At 34.0% G+C, this 19584-nt stretch overlaps 1 protein-coding gene across 5 annotated transcripts in view; it reads left to right on the top strand.

Annotated features, from left to right (window-relative positions):
• The window catches only part of KCNH7 (potassium voltage-gated channel subfamily H member 7), a 622433-nt gene that overhangs the window by 474623 nt on the left and 128226 nt on the right, over positions 1 to 19584 (top strand). For all 5 annotated transcript variants that reach the window (XM_074303262.1, XM_074303266.1, XM_074303263.1 and 2 more), the window contains one exon: positions 11362 to 11787. In XM_074303262.1, the coding sequence (XP_074159363.1) occupies positions 11362 to 11787 (426 nt within the window). The remainder of the gene's footprint in view (positions 1 to 11361; positions 11788 to 19584) is intronic.

Genomic DNA, 19584 nt, shown 5'->3' on the forward strand with positions numbered 1-19584 from the left:
CTCATGTATAAAATGAGCTGAAGTAGAAAATGGTAAATGACTCCTGAATCTTTGCCAAAAAGAAAAATAAACAAACAAAAAAACTCAAATGGTATCACAAATAAAAGGACATAACTGAACCAACAAAACTAAAAAGAAGACATGGTCAGGATCAGACCTATCAATGACTGTGATTTCAATAATGCTTCTTAATTTATATATATCAAGGCCAAAAAAAAATTTTGACACCTATCTCTTAATGGTATTTTGAAAGTACACATGCTAATTACTAAAAATTTAAATAATTTCCCAAAACTTGCCAGCTCAAGAAAATTTTCACTAACTCTCCCTCTTCTTCTGATTAAAAAAAAAAAAATTATGACCTATTTGCAAACCTACCTTTCCATACTTTTTATATATTATTCCTCTTTCCACACTCTCTGGTCCAGCCCAACTGGAATTCCAATTGATCTTCATATATGATACTCCATCTCTTTTCTCTAAGCCTTTTCTCTGGCTGTCACTCATACCTAGAAAATATATCCTCCTCAACTCTATCTCATAAGTTTCTTTAGATCCTATAAAATTGTATACAGACTTCACATTCTACATGAAGCTATTACTAATCATCCCAGCAACTAATAACTTTCTCTCTCCAAATTACCATGTAGTTATTTTGTGTATGAAGGAATATATCCTCTTTTAAAATATTGAGTTGTCCTATCTTGTTCAGGCTAGATGTGTAGGGACTACTTGAAGGTCTGATTTCACTACTCATATCAGCTGAGAACTCTCTGTTCCTTGCCAACCCCAAACACACCTCTCGTGTATATAAGGCTCTTATAAGATTTTATATAGATGGAAGAATAAGAACATAAGTCAAGTTGTTGATGTTTTTTAAGTTACTTTTTTTTATTATATATTTATAGTGTTCAAAGTTTTTTCCCCACAACTTTCGGTGCCTTTTATATGGATTGCCTTGATGCCTTTATGATCAAGCAAAGATATCCCCTTGATGCAATCTATATATCTTTCTCATATTTCTTTTTTTAGTACTATTATTTAGTACTATTTCTACCTCCCCTACATCTAAGAACATAATGTTAGAAAATATGTGTCCAGCTGTACTCAATAGTGAAAAGATTGTTACAGTAATCTTGATAGATCTTTTTTATTATTTTCCATTGCTTTATTTTACCTCTTTATTCTTTTAATACCCTTTGAATTCCTGGGTTGAATTCCTCACCAAGTTTTTTTTCACAATTCATGGTTTTAGAAGATGAGATTATTCATAATCATTAATCATCTTCTTTTTAAAGATATTTTTAAGAGCTAAACTTACTCCTTTTGGCCAGCATTCTCCCCATTTGGTAAGTAAATCAAATGTTGCCAAGACATTTTCTGAGGGCTTTTTTTTGGACTTCTTGTTATAGCAATTAGTTTACATTAAACATCTAAATTGGCTAAAAATAAAGTGTTGTATAACTTTGATATGTAAAATTATTACTATAATCAGTGTTGATAATTCATTTGTCCATTTTCCATTTTATTTGTCAATGACTCATTTGGTTTATGATAGAATTGTCCCAATTGTTTATTATATCCTCATTATTATAATTTTTCTTGATGTTTACTAGAGTTTTTCTTTATTCTGACAAGTTGGTAGTCTAACTACATACAACAGACTGTTTCAGAAATAATTTCAACATCAAAAACAAGTCCTTTCTTGCCATTAATAAAAGCTACTTCATTTCTGCAATGTTGTTTGGTGCTCATCAAATTCAACATCTATCAATCACTTCTTAAAGAGAGTGTTCATGATAGAAAAATAAGAGGTTTCTATGTAATCTTCAAGTTTTTGGTTTCTCTCATCCCTTCTTCCTGAATAATGCTTTTCCAATTTTTTTTGCTATCCCTGTCTTTCCCATATTTGCATTAAAATTGAGGAATATCAAATTCTATATTGGTTTAATTTAAAAGAACTACAGAGTTCTTTATGACTTTATGTTTGCAACCACAGAAACTCAAGTTGTAACTTAAACTACCATTATTTAATTGTGTTTTGTTAAATATTTATAATATATACTGGATTCGTGTGTGTGTGTGTGTGTGTGTGTGTGTGTGTGTGTGTGTGTGTGTGTGTGTTGAGAGTTTTAAGTGGCTTGCCCAGGTTCACACACCTAGTGAGTGTTAAGTGTCTGAGGTCATATTTGAACTCATGTATTCCTGACACCAGGGCCAATGTTATATCTATTGTACTATATAGCTACCCAATACTAGATTACAAGACGACCAACAATCTCATGAAATAATATTTCTTGTTGCCTTTAGGTGTTTGATAAAATCAATGTTACCATTGGCTTTAATACTCAGGTACTTCTGAGTCTTTCCATTGAGTCATAACTTCCTTCTTTCTAATAGTTTCATTTACAATGAAATTATCAAAACTAGTATGTTCTGCTCCTCTACCTCTACTTTTACAGCATTGATTCTCACTCTTCACCATCAGCTAAGGAGCCAAATCAAGAATGAACAGCCAGAGACAAAAGGACTGAAACTTTGATTATTTGTGCCTTTTGAAAGCACTCCCACTTCTAGTTCCAAGGCCAACAGAAAAACAGTTCTCCTAAACATGTGATTAGTAAACTGTATCTATTTACAAATGTCTACACAAGCCCATCTCTCCTAGGCATTTCTCTTGCACATCATCATAACTCTCTCAGAAGCAGGGTCCCCATCATTTTTCACATGGGAAGATATTATGAGAAGCTTTCTGCATTATATTCCAGTCCCTACAATAATAAAACATAATATTATGCCCACAGTATAGTAAAAGGTGCCTCGGACTGGTTGTTGAGAGACCTGTATTCTTGTCCTGGCTGCATGTTTCTAGATCCTATCCATTATAGTACAAAATCATCTCAAACTATTCTCTAACAGTGTTAACTATGTCTAAACTCTGGAGCCATGTGTCAACTTGACAATACACAAAGAAGACTCCTTGAAAAGCATGTACACAGAACAGTCTCCTGACCTACAAGTCATTTAGTAGGTTCTTAATAAATGTTTATTGATTGATTGACTACCTTTCCAGAAGTGTTGGAATACCAACAAAGCACACTGACATACATAGAGAAGAAGGGCAGATACATGGAAATGAGTGAATGAATGTAAAATGCCAGCCCTAGAATTAGAAAGATCTGAGTTCAAATCCAGTCTTAGACATTTACTAGCTATGTGACCCTGAGCAAATCATTTAATCATGTAAAAATGCTTCAGAGAAGAAAAAAGCAAACCATTCTAGTATCTTTGCCCAAAAAAGTCCAAATGAGGTAACAGAGAGTTAGACATGAATGAAACAACTCTACAACAATAATAAATGTACAAAGTACTTTGTTAAGTGCAAGCATCCCCAAAACTTCCTTGTACAACCAAGCAGTACACAGTAGTGCAATGCAGCATTTTCTCAACCAATTAGGAGTCATATATACAGGAAAACCTTCCCAACCTACCTTGGAGAAAATATATTATTCATAAAAACATGTACTAACTGGACAATAATCAGAGGAAAGCAATCAGGATAATGAAAGGACACAAAAAATTAGAATGATGGAAGGAAGAATGAATGAATGAGGCATTTATTCTCGTCTTTGAAGAGACAATATAAGAGATGCAATATATTTGGAAAGTTGTATGGTAGAGGATTAGACATATATAGTTTACCCTCTTTCCCCCATCCCAAAAAGCTAGGTGAAAGTTAATGAAGGCAGATTTTTCCTTCCATCTAAGGAGTAACTTCCTAAAACCTGAGGTCTACCAAAAGGGAATGCTCTATCATGATAGAAAGTCCTTCTCCTCCACGCATCCCTGCCAATGCCTTCAGACAAGGCTTAGATGACTATTTATGAGAGAGAATTTATCATTGGTTGCCCCTTTGATCTAAATGACTTTTGCAGACCCTTTCCCCACAGAAATTTTGTGATTTTAGGTAAACAAATTCACAAAGATTGATGGTGCAGATACTTTACTGAATTTCATACCAAAATGTGTGGATTTTCTTTTTGCTTGCTATTTCTATATTATTAGCACTACTTTTATGACCTGATTAAGTTCATTGGGTGGGACTCACAAACGGATTTAAGCTAGGAAGGAGTGATTTTTTCAGAAGGTAAATGGAGAGTTGGCAGAAAAAAGGGGAAAAAGACCAGAATAATCAGCACATGAATATGTATAAGGAAGAGATTATTCAAGGTTAACTAAGCTATGAACTGTGAAAAACAAATGAAATGGAAATTGTGAAAATAAACTTGCATATGCACAGTTTCACCTAGAAGAGGAAGGAGGTACAGCCAAGTGATTTCCTGCGTCAACCACCAGGTGGCACCATGAGTCCAGGGCAGTATGCAAGTATTAGCTGTTCCTTGTGTACAAAATTTAGAAATTAGATGCTCATTCATCCAAAAGTCTCAATTTTAGAAATTCAGAAAATTATGAAACAACTTGTAAATGTGCTGAATGTCTTAATTTCTGAAAATAAAGCTTAATATCTAAAATATTTTTACTTGGAATTTTTTTCTTCCACCTATACTATGACTGACGGTAAAACCCAAAAACAGCATGATACAAAGAACTGAGTGTTGGGTTTTCAGGCAATGAACCTGGACCACTCCTATACTCCCTACCTTAGTGATAGCTTTGAACAAGTCATTCTGCCCATATAGGCTATTTTCTCTTCTGTATTCAGTTAGCAAGTATTTATTAAATATCAGCTATGTGCTATAACTATGCTGTATGCTGGGGATTCAAAGACAAACAAAATGTCAAGAAGGTCATATTCAAATGTATCTGTACAACACATATACAGGTTAAATTGGAAATGTTTCAGAGAGAATTAAGGTGAAGGTGAGATAAGAATGGAGCAGATTTATAACACAGCAAATAGAGTACCATCCCTGGAGTCAGGAAAGGTCATTTTCCTTAGTTCAAATCTGGTCTCAGGCCTTCCCAGCTATGTGACCCTGAACAAATCATTTAACACTGTTTGCCTCAGTTTCCTCATTTGTAAAATGAACTGGAGGAAGAAATGGCAAACTACTCAAGTATCTTTGCTAAGAAAATGCCAAAGAGGGTCACAGAGTCAAACATGAATGAATAACATTTGGGAGTAAGAATAGGAGTGGGGGAGGTAAAGCAGAAGAAATATGCCTTGCAAAAAAATAGAATTATAGCTAAGATTAAAGCCAATGAAGTTTGGAGGTGGACATGAGGAAAGATGACATTCCATGTAGAGAGCATGGCCAGTAAAAATGAATTGGAGTCATGATATGGAGTTTTTTAATAAAGGAACAGCAAGGACACCAGCCTCCCTGGATTACAAAGTATGTGAAAGAGAATAAAATATAAGAAGTCTGGAAAGTTCAGAAAATACAAGATTAAGAAGGGCTTAAAAAGCGAGACAGTAGTTTGTATTTGATTCTGTAGGTAAATAGGGAGACAATGGAGTTTATCAAATATAGGCTAACAAATATAAGATATTCTGCTTGAGATGGCCAATTAAGTGGTGAAATCTGAGATTCATTAGGATTAGATAAAAAAAGAAATTTGAACCAAGAGTATATTGTACATAGTAACAACAAGATTATGTGACGATCAACTGTAATCGACTTGGCTCTTCTCAACAATGTGGTGATTCAAGGTAATTCCAATAAACTTGGGATGGAAAATGCTATCTGCATCAAAAGAGAGAACTAGGGAGATTGAATATGGATTGAAGCATATTACTTTCATCTTTTTGTTTTTTTTTCTCGTGATCTGATTTTTCTTGCACAACATGACAAATATAGAAATGTTTACAAGAATTGCAATATTTAACCTATATCACATAGCTTACTATCTTGGGGGAAGGGGAGATAAGAGAGGGGGGGAGAAAAAATTGAAATACAAAGTCTGTTGAATGTTGAAAATGAATATTGAAAATTATCTTTACATGTATTGAAAGTAATAATAAAGAGATCTGAAAACCAAGCATAATGGTACACATTCTTGCTATCAGAGATACTGAATCTGATAATTCACTTGAGCTTGGGAGTTCTGAGTTTTAGTGGGCTGAAACCAATAGGATATCTGAACAGAGGTGTCTATGCTTACTCTGTACCAATATGATGAACATCTCCTGAGTCCCATCAGACCACATACATGTCAAAGGGCAAACTGGCCAACAGGTCAAAACTGCAGAAACAGAAAGTACAACATAGATACCCAGGAGATAGATAGTGGATAGATAGGTGGATAGATAGATAGATAGATAGATAGATAGATAGATAGATAGATCTGAGAATCATCTGCATACAATGATAAACATATCAATGATAATTTAATGCATAAAATGAGGTATTTTATATCTACAAACTTTCTATTTATAATTTATCATAACTATTTCTAGTTATAATTTATTTATGGAAAAATAAAATATAAAATAATTATATGTGTCAGGCTGTGAAGTGGCCAATGGGATCCCTTTGTGCTCATCCTAGAATATAGCAAAGTAAGTAATAATCTCTTAGAGTTAGATTTACCATTCATTCCTGACATTGTTGCTTACACTACCTCAGACTAAGAAGTAAACAAAGGGAGCAGGTTGCAGTAAACAAGGACCAAACATAGTTAAATATAACTATCAAGGATAAGACAGATAAGGACCCTCAGGCAGGTCTGTACAATCCTTTAATACTCAGTGGATACACCTCAGATGAAGTAGTAAGTGAAAAATCTGAATTTGATTGAGTGATAAAAGCAAAACAAAATAGTTTCTGCCCTTACCAAGCTTACATTCTAAGAGGGAAAAGAACATATACACAATTTAGTTCAATTCAACAGACTTTTATTAAATGCCTACTATGTACTAGTAGATTGGGAACAGAAAACAGTATCACAAAACTTTGCATTGGGGACACAAAAAATTAAAAAGGAAAAAAGGGGAAAAAAACCATATTTCCTACTCTTAAGGAGTTTACATTCTGCTAGGGACATAGACATGGAAGAGAAGAGAAGCAGAGTAGGGATTCATCATCAAGCCCTTTTAATCACTTAAAGAGCTTCTTTCTGGATACCTGTAATAAAGCTTAACATTGTTAAATTGAATAATTACTTTGCCTTTATTTAGCAACACAGTATTCGACAGAGCAAAGTATAATAAATGTTGTACTTAAAATTAAACTTCTTCCAAATGAATTTTTTTTTAAAAACCATTTTAGGATAGGATAGATTTGATTTGTACATGTGATGTTTGATTTTTTTTCTTTTAACTCAATCTAAATAGCTGGATGATGAGCAATGAGAATACCTGTTTAAAATGACAATTTTACATCTTCTATTGTATTTAATCAAGTCACATAATGAAAACCTGAGGAGTTTAAATCTGTTCCTGATGCTATATAATCTATTTGATTTACTTTGCTACTGACTAATCTTTCTTATATACAAAAATACAACTAGCCCATTAGTTAAGTGCAAGCCCTAAGTAAAGAATAAATAACAAATGAGCTTTCTCTACCAACACCTCAGCATGGTGTTTAAGAACTGCCAAAAGCACTGTATAATCTTTTGGATGGCTTAATCATTCCCTATTGCACTTTTCAAAAGAGAAGAGTAGTTATTAATCCTGGTGTTCTCACAAAATTTTCACAGTAGACCTTCATTGAATAAATAGTGCTGTTTAGATTACTAAGTATTCAGGTTTTATGTAATACTTAACTGCCAGGTTAAACAAATAGCCATGTATTGGCAAGAAAGAAAAATGTATTTGGTAAAGGAAGCCATGTTTTGGACAATATTTAACTTTAAGACTTAATTACTAGTTTAGAAATAAAAAAGGGAGATAAAAATATGGCCCTTGGATTTATGACATTTCCTCTATTTGTACAGTATGGTTTGCTTTTCTCTTTACTCCTTGAGATAATTTTTTTAAATAAATTAACTTTTTTTGCTTTAAAATATTTTATTCCACTATATGAAAAAAATAATTTTCCCTACATACCAATGAAGCATTTTCTGTTGGTCAGTAATCCACAAACATGCTATTCATCTTTACAGCTATACTATTTGACATCTGGTCACTATTTGAAATCAGTTCATTTCCTCAGTCATTACCTGAAAGTACTACCAATAGCTATGTTGGATTGGACCCTTCATTGTTAGAGCAGCAGAGTGACTAGTTTATGCTTTTGGGCATTTCTCCTTTTATCTTTCCAGAACCTTATGAAATGTTACAATTTGTTCTGGTCAGTATGCACTTCATTATAGGTACAATTCTGCCTGTAGGACGGTGCTTTACATATTGGCTCTTAATAAATTACTTGGATTGGATTGAATTAGATTGGAGAACAGAAAAACTAAAGCTACATACAATTTAATCTAAAAATTATTTGTATTTGACTGTGGAATATGTTTTCATATGTCTAATGCTCTGAAAATTCACAATTCAACCCAGTTAATGAACTTATTTCATTCAAAGATTTCCCTCTACAATACTCCCATTCTATTTTGGTCCTGTTTTTTTTTCCTAATATCTCTATGACCTTGGCAAATCACTTAACATTTCCAATCTTATTTACTCATCTGTAAAATAAGTTGGTAAGCTAAATGATCTCTGAAGTCCCTTCTAGCTTTAAATTTATGATCCTACTGACTTATTTTTGTTTAATATTTCTGCTTCAAATCTGCCCCAGGATAGATGAAATATTTTCTGGCTAAGTAGTTTCTGTTCTCTTTCTCCTTGTGGTGGTTACTGTTTTGGACCAGTTCAGCTTCTCTAAAAAATGATGTCAGAGTCCATGCCTTTACTTCTCTCCATTTCTCATTTTTCAGAGTTGATTATTTGAATTTTAAAAGTTGGAATGGAACAACTATCATTATATACAGTCTTTTTGTCTTTAACATCTCTTTTTATTTAGTATTGATTTGAACATAAAATTTAATCAGTTAATAATCTTGCTAAATACAAAATCCTGAAATTACTTCATGTGTAACCAATCATTTCTGATCCATTGACACTTTCCTGTTTTTTAATTCTGCTCATTGTGCCATATCCAACATATTTTTATTATTGACAATATGGGGAAGAGACTTCTATGTAATCCAAAAGCTTTTGACCTCTTTGATTTCTTATTCTTAATATATATTTCCTAACATAATTTTCATAGTGTTCTCCTGTGCCCACTTTCATCTTCAAGTCACCTATCATCATGCGATAAGCTAACTTAGTTTGAGCATCTTGTCAAGTTCTTTGAATAACTTCCCTATTTAAAACCTGGCGCAGATATCTCTTATGGACAACAGAAGTAACACCTTTCCTTGGAGGAGACACATTTATATTCTTTGAATTTGCTCAACTTAATCAAGAGTAAATATCTTAAGAGTAGGGATATGAGGACATTACTGAAATTCTGACATTACAAGAATTTTTTAAGGGAATGACAATCTATATTACATTTGGTATTAATAATTTCTGTCATCATATTAATAATTTTCTGTCATAACAAATACCATTTCCCCCTACTTTCATGGAATTTACATCTTAATAGAGAAAAAAACATTCATAAGCTATGAGAGTGGAGTGACATGATAGATGTGAGAAGGGGAAAAGATCACTTATAGCTAAAGAAATCAAAAAAGCTTGCATGAATGAAGTGGTAGAAGAGGTACCCCTGAAGGACCAAAAGGATTTCCACAAGTAGGGGTTCTGTTCCTGTTATGGGGGACAGAAAGCATAAAAAGATGTTGGTGAGAAAGGGCAAGACAAAAGCAGGGAATGGCAAGGAGACCATTCCAGCTGATTATTTGAAGGGAATGGAAGTGAAAGGGGTGAGGATGGGCAATCATATTCTCAGAAATTCTAATAATTGCATGTGACTTTTAACTCAGTGCCACAAAAATCATTCTGCTATTGTCATTGCATAAATGGTAGGAGGTCACAAAAGATAGTAGATCATATTAGATATTTATTTCTTTCATGGATTGCCAAAAAATTCGTCACTCATTAGTCTACCTTCTGAAGAGAAGCCTATCGGACCTTAGCTAGGCTGGGTTTATAAAAAGCAGTCTGTCATTGGGACTGTGCTCAGCGTAGCAGAGCCTGCCAGTGTTCTACTAGCATTGCCCTCAGTAAGTCATTTACCTGCACACCATGATGAGTTGTCAGAGTAAAACTTTGGTGGATGTGTATCTCTTTAGTCTAGAACATAGATTAAATGGATATTGAGTTCAGTATATAACTTTCAACATCCTCCTCTATTAAATAAATAAATGAAACCTGTTCCCACTATGAAATTTTCTTTTTCATTTAACTCTTCCATGTTATTATATGTGTGTGGAGCAAGAGAAGGATGGGAAGAATCTGGTTATCCATAGGCTTTCTTTGGTCAAATACATTTGATTTATTGAGTTTTAATTATAAGACATAGCTAAAATTTGTGACCCTTTTCTAATATGTTTCTTGGTCTATTATAGGCTCTCCTTTCTTACTCATGAATCAGATTCAATTTCTGTCTGTAAAAATTGAATATGTTTACCTAACAGAATTGAAATTAGCTCCAATAGTTCCTTCTCATCTGAATGAAAACATTTGTTATTTATGTTTTGCCATAGAAAGAGCATTTGAGAAAAGTTGCCTTTTATTCTCTCATGAAATATTACTACTACTAATTTGGAGCAAATCTTTGGGTTTTTATTAAGTTAGTCTCAAAAATGTGTGGGTTTTCCATATGTATTTCAAAGTGATATTCAAAGCTGAATTTGGTTCATTAGAAAGTATGTATAAATTAATAAATATGAGCATCTGCTGCCTTTTCCATTTATTACCTGTGTGACTTGGGGGGAGAGGGAGTGGAAACAGAACCTTCCTGTTCCTCATGTTCCTCATCTGTAAAGTGGGAGGAATAAACTAAATGACCTCTAAGAACAGTGGCATATTGGTAAATGTTTAATAGTAGGCTCTCTCAATTGTACTCACAACAAACTTTTAAGTTTAAACTGCATTGTTAATATGTTTTTCCTCATTTTCTTAAGTGATAAGAATTCTTCCAATTCTAAATATATGATCTTATTGAGAAATAGTTTGACAGTGGATAGAGGGTAGGTCTTGGAGTTAAGAAGACCTAAAAGTTAAAATCCTCTCTAACATAGAGTGATTGTATACATAGACAAGTTTTCTTCTATTTTCAGCATCCAGAACAACTCTAGCACTAGAAATGAATAGGTGGTCTACCCATTGAAATATCAACAACAACAACAAAAGATCTTATTATTAATCATCCAACATGATTTTTATACCCAGCCTAAACAATAACAATTTGCAGATTATGTTTCTTTCTTTTCTGTCCACAGGTTCTATCCTTAGGAGCTGATGTCTTGCCAGAATATAAACTACAGACACCTCGGATCAACAAGTTTACTATATTGCACTACAGCCCTTTCAAAGCCGTCTGGGACTGGCTTATCCTATTGCTGGTCATATATACTGCTATATTCACCCCTTACTCTGCAGCCTTTCTCCTGAATGACAGAGAAGAGCAGAAGAGAAGAGAGTGTGGTTATTCTTGCAGCCCTCTCAATGTGGTAGACTTGATTGTGGATATTATGTTTATCATAGATATCCTAATAAACTTTCGAACAACCTATGTAAACCAGAATGAAGAAGTGGTAAGTGATCCAGCCAAAATTGCAATTCACTACTTTAAAGGCTGGTTCCTGATTGATATGGTTGCAGCAATACCTTTTGACTTGCTGATTTTTGGATCTGGCTCTGATGAGGTAAGAAGCACTTTAAAAATCTTGCTTTCTATTTAGAAATAGTACTATTAGAATAATAGTCTACTTTTTAAAAAGGGGGAAGTAGAACTTTTAAAAATTAATTTTACCTAACTGAAGTTTCTATTTCACTTCTAAATTATAAAATGAAACTATTTTTTATCAACTAGGGAAAAAATAAGCATAATTTTGATTTGTTTAGAAGACTCTGATGGTTTTTTAAATCTATAGTAAGAAAGTTTTCTTTCTTTTCTGTCTAAGCAATTCAACTTCCAATTCCACATCACCATATTTGAAAGCAAAAATTGAAGCGATCATCTTTATTCCTTTCTGTCATGAAGGGCTTGGTTGAGGCAAGGGAACTTGAGGGAAGAAAGAGGGGGAAGAAAGAAGACCAGAACTAAACCCCTCTGAAATTTCTCCTTGTGTGACATCCTTTCTTTTGAACAATATGGAGGCTGATGGGAAAACCCTGTGTAGCCCCCACCCTTTCTTCTCCAACCCAGCCAAGAGTCCTGCTGTGCATAGAAATATTGACAGAATAGGTGAGCCCCAGGCAGCTCTGAAAGAATGCTGCTCTTTGCTGCTGCCTCTGTCAATATAGGAAGCTAATGTCTTGAGACCTGGTAATATTCCCATTTCTAAAATGAGTTAATGCCCTGAAAACTGGGAATTTTTTAAGCTAAATTATCTATCATCACAATACTGTTTGGGCTAATTATCACTGTTCTAAAAGATGCTGATGGAGACAAAGACAGAAGGCCTCCTTAGAGATAAAAATTACTAGACTGGAAAAAAAAAAGTCCTGACCTTTTCCCATTCATGGTTCTCTAGTTATAATGGTCCAAGTGAAAAGAAATGAGTCTCTAGAGAGGAAAAAGCAGTCTTCACCAAGTCTTATCAATTTAGAAGGCTTAATAGTAAATCCAAATGGTGACTCTGTAAAAAATATCATTTACATGAAATTATTGAGTGGGCTGATGAAAAATATTTCCTGAATATACTAAATTTAGAGAATTCCAAGCTGGAATCCAAGCCTGGATTCAGATCCTGCTTCTGACATGTCATAGCTGTGTGATTGTGAGCAACTCATTTAATCTCAGTGCTCAGAGGTAACTCTCTAAATTGTATAAATTGCCGGCCTACCTAAGTGCAGAGAGTTCCCTATACCTATGAGATCACAATCTGGACAACAACAATAGAGGTTGAAGTACAAGAAATTCACAGTGCCCTTAGACCTCCTCAGGCCATACCATTTATGTTGCCAAAAAAAAAATCACTCTGGTAAACTAAAGAACTCTCACTAATTAAGATTAGGGGAAAGGAAGTGAAGTAAGAGAAGTAAACAGCGTGAAAAGTTATAACCCTTTTCACTTGGTTTGCATCTGAAACTGGTTGAGTGCATAATACCCAAGCCATACTCTAGATTCTAACTATAAAACAATGTAATTGCATCAGTTAAAAGTTTTGCATTATAGACATTACACACAAAAAGAAGTCTTTATTAAAAAATTGTATAAAACTTCTCTAACTCAGATTTATAATAATTTAAACTGGGAGGTTTTTTGTTTTTTGTTTTTTTGTTTTTTGTTTTTTTGTTTTTTTGTCTTTAGCACTACCTATTGAGTAAATATATTGAAGCTTGGCAAACAATTGAACAATGTAAATGAGATCACACTAGGGATATTTATCTATTTAAGAAAATAAATGACTGTTAACTTTCATTAAAATGATATCATGGTATCCTAAGCATTTCTTTATGGACTTATACAAACAATGGTCATATAGAAGCCAAGATAACTTTATCTAAAGCAGGTATTGCCAGAAAAAGCTCATATTCTTGTTGACAGATTTACTAGAGCTCTAAATCTGTGTAGTTGAAAGCTAATGTTTACCTAGATTTTAGAAAAGCATTTAAAAAAAACTAATTGTTGTTATTTTTCTAAATGAGATACTGAGATGTGAATGATCCAAGTGAACAAAAAGCTACTGTTTTTCATTCATGTCTGACACTCTGTGACCTTATTTGGGGTTTTCTTGACAAAGACACTGGAGTGGTTTGCCTTTTCCTTTTTCAGCTCATTTTATAGAAGAAACTGAGGCAAATAGGGTTAAGTGACTTGCCCAGGCTCACACACTTATTAAATGTGTGAGACCAAATTTAAACTCATAAAGATGAGACTTCCTGAATCAAGGCCCAGCATTCTATCCACTATGCCACCTAGGGGCCCTAAGTGAATAAAAAAAACTATTTATTAAATACTGGAAAGGGAACTTTTGTCTAGAAAGTTACCTGGATATTGATAGAGCTGAAGTAGATTGACACACACCATATCCAAAAATAATGCAGCACAGTTCTAAATTCCAGAAACACTGAAGGAAGCAGGAGAATATAGAAAGGAGGAAGGGAGGAGAAAAGGTACCTAGTGATACTATAGAAAGAAATGGCTTAATAGGAGAATGGATAGCAAAGTGAAAAGAAACAAGACTGAAGCTTATATTCAAATAGAAGCTGAAAAGAGGTAGTTACCAATCTAGACAACCAGGCTAGAGTAGAACTTACTCCAAGTTGGAAAGAATGACCATGCCATAAAGAAAATGGCTAGAGTCTGGACTGATTCATGATGTGAATAGTCATTAATGGCTAAGTGCTGTGTTCATCCCAAATGTATAAATGGCATACTTAAATTTGCAGGAGATATAGCATATTTTCTGGTAGTCAGAATTCAAGGAGATCTTAGCAGGCTAAAAGATTAGGCCACATCTAAAATGATGAAATTTAATGAAGACAGATATAAAGTCTTCACTACCAGATGGGAAAGATGTGGCTAGGCAGTAGGCCATCTGAAAATAATCTGAAAGGGTTAATGCAAGTTCATTATGAGTCTAAAATATAAAACACCAGTCAAAATAGCTATGATCTTTGAACATCCTGAGAGAAGTGTGGTGTCCAAGACAAAAAGATCTGTTCTAATCAGGTCAGACTACAGCAGAACTATTGTGTTTAATTCTTGGTACCATATTAGCAAGTAATTAATACAGTGAAGGGCATTAAAGTCATGGAATGAAAATTGATCAATAAGACTGTAGTGGTTGGTAGGGGTTTAATAAGTCAGAGATTTGAAGGACTGTCATATGGATTAAACAAGAAACTTTTTCTGTTTGGCTCCAGATGGTAAAACTGGAAGCCATAAACAGAAGTTGAAAATTGGGAAAAGCAGATTTAATGAAAGTAATAGCTTTCATAACAATTAGTGCTAACTAAGAATAGAAAACTAAAAGGGCAGCTAGGTGGCACAGTGGGTAGAGCATAGAGCCTACAATCAAGAAGACTATTCTTTGTGGATTCAAATCTGTCCTCAGACACTTATTAGTTATGTGACCCTGGGCAAGTCACTTAACCCTGTTTGCCTCAATTTCCTCATCTGTAAAATGAGTGGAGAAGGAATTAGCAAACCACTCCATTCTCTTTGCCAAGAAAACCTCAACTGGGTTCACAAAGAGTCAGGCATGACTGAAACGTCAAGAAAAAATGGGATTCACTCTTATTAGGAAACAAAAGATAAATGAGAATTTAGTGAATATATTGTATGCTGCAAGACAAATGTACAACATTCTAATTTATTCAGTAAAACAGAACTTTTAGTAAATCCCTGGTCCATCTGATTCTCTGTCACAATTGAAATTTTAACAATACTTGTAATTCACTGTCTCAAACCAGTTTTCTGCCACATGTCTAGTCACCTAAAGTTTCCTTAGTAAAGTTTTTTGTTTTGTTTTTTTTAATTCACTCCTGGCCACCCAAGATAAAAGCTTTCTGGTAAACAAAGATATAAAATCTATTTATATTGTTGACATTAGGGAAACTTAACTATAGTTAAATATACTGTGACCTGAAAGATGTTTCAAAATCTCTCTCCCTATTGAAGTATCCATGTCCAATAACCTCATTTTAAAATGCAAACATATTTCTTATGAGAAATAACATATTTTAGCTTATTAATATTTTAACATTTTACTAAATGATATTTCAAATTAGAATCCTTAAGAATGAGGACAGAAAAAAATTGATGAGATTACCAATTTTAAAAGCAGGGGGCAGATAGAAATTGTTCAGTTGTTTTTTCAGTCCTATCTGACTTTTCATTACCCAATTTAGGATTTTCTTGAAAAAAATACTGGTGTGGTTTTCCATTTCCTTTTCTAGCTCATTTTACCAATGAGGAAATTGAGGCAAACAGGGTTGAATGATTTGCCCAAGATTATGCAGCTAGATCTCATAGTCTAAGGCCATATATCAACTCTGAAAAATGAATCTTTCTGACTCCAGGCCCAATGTACCACTTACCTGCCCTAGACAGACCTTAATAAATCACAACTATATATGACCCCCAAAAGTTCAGTATAGGTCATTAATAAAACAACCGGCAACTCTCAAGCACCTACTAAGTGTAGGGCATTGTTCTTAGAGATGGGATACAAAAAGAAACAAGAGATAGTCCTTTCCCTCAAGGAACTTATGATATAATGGGGAAGACAACATGTAAACAAATATACACAAAGCAAGTCAAATACAGGATAAATAGAAAATAAAATTAATAATGGGAAATCATTAGCATTAAGAAAGGTTGGGAAAGGCTTCTAGTAAATGGAATTTTAGCTAGGTTTTGAAATCAGGGAAGTCAGTAGGTGGAGATGAAGACAGAAAATATTCCTGGAATAAACAACAGCAAGAGAAAATGGTTGGAGCCAAGAGTTAAAGTATCTTGCTCATAGAAGAGTCAGGAGTCCAGTGTTATAGGTCAAAGAGTATATGTCAGAGAGTAAGTATAAGAAAACTGGAAATATAGGAGAGGGTTAGGTTTTGAAGGGCTTTGAAAGTCAAACTGAGCATTGTGTATTTGTTCTTGGAGGTAATAGGGAGCCACTGGAATTTATTGAGGGAGAGGGAGAGAAGACATGTTCATACCTGTCTTTTAGGAAAATTACTTGAATGTCTGAATGGAGGATGAATTGGTAACGAAGAGATTTGAGGCAGATAAATTCATAGGAAAATATTTCAATAATCCAAGACTATTCAATAAGCCAGTGATGGCAAGAAAAGAGAGCATGAGCACATGAGAAAAGAGCACATGTTCTAGAGATATTGCAAAGGTGAAATCTACAAAGCCTGGCAGCATCTTGGATATAGGGGGCTGAGAAACTGAGGAGTCCAGGATTATTCTTAGGCTGTGAACTAGAGGACTGGGAGAAGGTGTCGCCCTTTACAATAGTAGGAAAGTAGTGGAGGGTGACGTGATTAGAGGGGAAGATGAATTTGCACTTTAGACATATTATTTATATCTACTGCAATCCAGTTTGAGATATCTGAAACAGTATGAAAATGAGATTGGAGGTCAGCATAGGAAGACTTGATAATCCTCAGCACAGAGATGGTAATTAAAACAATGGAACTAATGAGATCTCCATAATACAGGGATGGATAAAGAATGAAAATTCATGAAAAAGACTGAGACATTGAACAAAAATAATAAACTTTTTATACAATGCTTTGCCTTAAAGTATTTTATGTATATAATCTCATTTGATTCTTACAACAAAACTGTGATTTAGAGACTATTATTATGCCCACTTTACAGATTAAAAAAAAAAAAAAAAACTGACAGTGTAAGTGGCTTGCCTAAATTACAATTTGCTATCTGAGGTAGGATTAGAACATAGGTCTTCCTAAATCCACAACTAGTATTCTATCCATTGTTACCTAACTGTTTTGCTTTGTTTTATTTTATTTTTTAATAGAAGGAAGGGTACCAAAGATGAATTTTATCTTTATCATAATTTCACCTAAAGCCAGCCAACTGATGAGATAAAATAGGGACCAGCAGTGGTAAATAAAAATAGTTAAGGACAGCAATTGATTGAAAAAAATTTATATAAAAATAGCATGACAGAGATCCAGTTTGCAACATGGAACAACCATGACAAAACATCTATTACACATACAAAAGAGTGCTATTTATTATGTGAATTGGCACACGGGAATTAACCAAAAAAAAAAAAAAAAAAGGCTTTAACAATTAATAAAGGGAAAGGCAAGTTCCCTAATAGAACTCACAATTAAACAGAAAGAAGATGCCATTAAAAAGAATATATCAGTAAGTGGGAATATGCCATTGACTAGAAGGCTAAATCCACAGAGAAATTTAGCAAACTAAACCCCAAAAAGAAGGGGATTACACTGTAAACTGGCAAACTAACCCTAAAAAGGATTTAGTAGACTGAAAGAAATAACTACAACAAGGAGAAAGACACCATGATGCAACATGAAAGGGGAGGAGAGGTGAAAAAGACACCATGAAGTAGGACACCATGATGAGCTAACTCAAAAAGGGATTGAGCAAATAACTACACCAAGAGCAGATCTATACCATGAGTGCATTCTTTATAGGGGAAAATAACCTAGGGGAAAGGAGAGATTGATATCATAATTTGGCTTTCTGATTAGATAAATAAAAGTGGGGTTCCTAGAGACCCCCACCTGAGGTGGAACTGTAATGGAAAGTCCACTTGGACAAAAGCCCTCCTTAAGAATAAAAGGCTCCCTTAAATCTGAGATGATACCATTAGTGTCCTTCCTGCTTGCCTGAGGGAGTATATAATCCTACCATGTTTCAGGTTTTCTCTGCTAATATCCACAGCTACCCAAGACCTTATCACAACCACAGAGAGTAATGATACCTATTGTGAGCAAACTTTCTATCGTACTTTTTCTATATATATAATTTTGTTTAAGATTACATGATTTGCTCCATAATATAAGTATAGAAATGTTAGAGGATACCCTAGGATTATTGGTGTCATAAGCAAAATGAATATTTGTACATATAACATACACTGAAGGAAATGATTGTTTCTGTTATTTTAATAACCAATTATTAAATTAGAATACAGATGGGTTTTTTTCCTTTCATTTCTTCATTTAGGAACCAATCCTTCTAAGTCATTCAGCCAATCTTTGAAGGACAGGCCTAATTCTCTGGGAATCTTCTCCTCAATCTTGGGCAGGATCCTACCCAATTAGGGGACCTTACTTCTATTTATCACATAAACAGAATCTAAGTTAGGGATATTCCAGCCCCAAAACACTAGGACCATGTCATTGTAGCCCTCTAGTAGAATACAGGGGGATCCAATTTATGAAGGGGAAAGCCAACTACTGTGGTCTGGATAGAGATGGTTTCCTCTGTCCAGATTGCTAAAGGCAGCTAAGTCTCATCATCAAATTAGATTTTCAGAAGGAGGAAATGAAGACTTTTAGCCAACCTCTTCATTTGAAAGTTCACCTCATTAATTGTTCACCAATCAGATTGACTTTTATTTGTCAGAGGCATATATAAAGATATGTAAACATTCAGGAAGCTTAAGGTGGGTTTTTTGGTTATCAAGAGAGATATTCATCATCAATTGATTATTTCCTAGCCTAATTAATACTTATTGTATTAAAAACTATGTTTCTTGGGCCTTACAAAAGTCATTACAATAATTTCATTAAGCTATACCAATTTTGGTGGCTCTCTAGCCCCTAGACTCCTACCAAACTTGACAGAGCTTTAAACTAGTTCAAAGACTATTAATGTAATTACAATCCTCTATGGTCCTAAACAAGTAAAAATAAATGCTTCCAGTGGAAAGATATTATGTGCTCAAATGGACTAATCAGGGAAACTTGATCACATGAAAGAATAGCTCTTTGATATTTGGGTCTAGAATAAAATTACTAAATCATAGAATCATCAAGTC

Source organism: Sminthopsis crassicaudata, chromosome 3, assembly GCF_048593235.1.
Source record: "Sminthopsis crassicaudata isolate SCR6 chromosome 3, ASM4859323v1, whole genome shotgun sequence".
In the NCBI taxonomy this organism is placed as follows: Eukaryota; Metazoa; Chordata; class Mammalia; order Dasyuromorphia; family Dasyuridae; genus Sminthopsis; species Sminthopsis crassicaudata.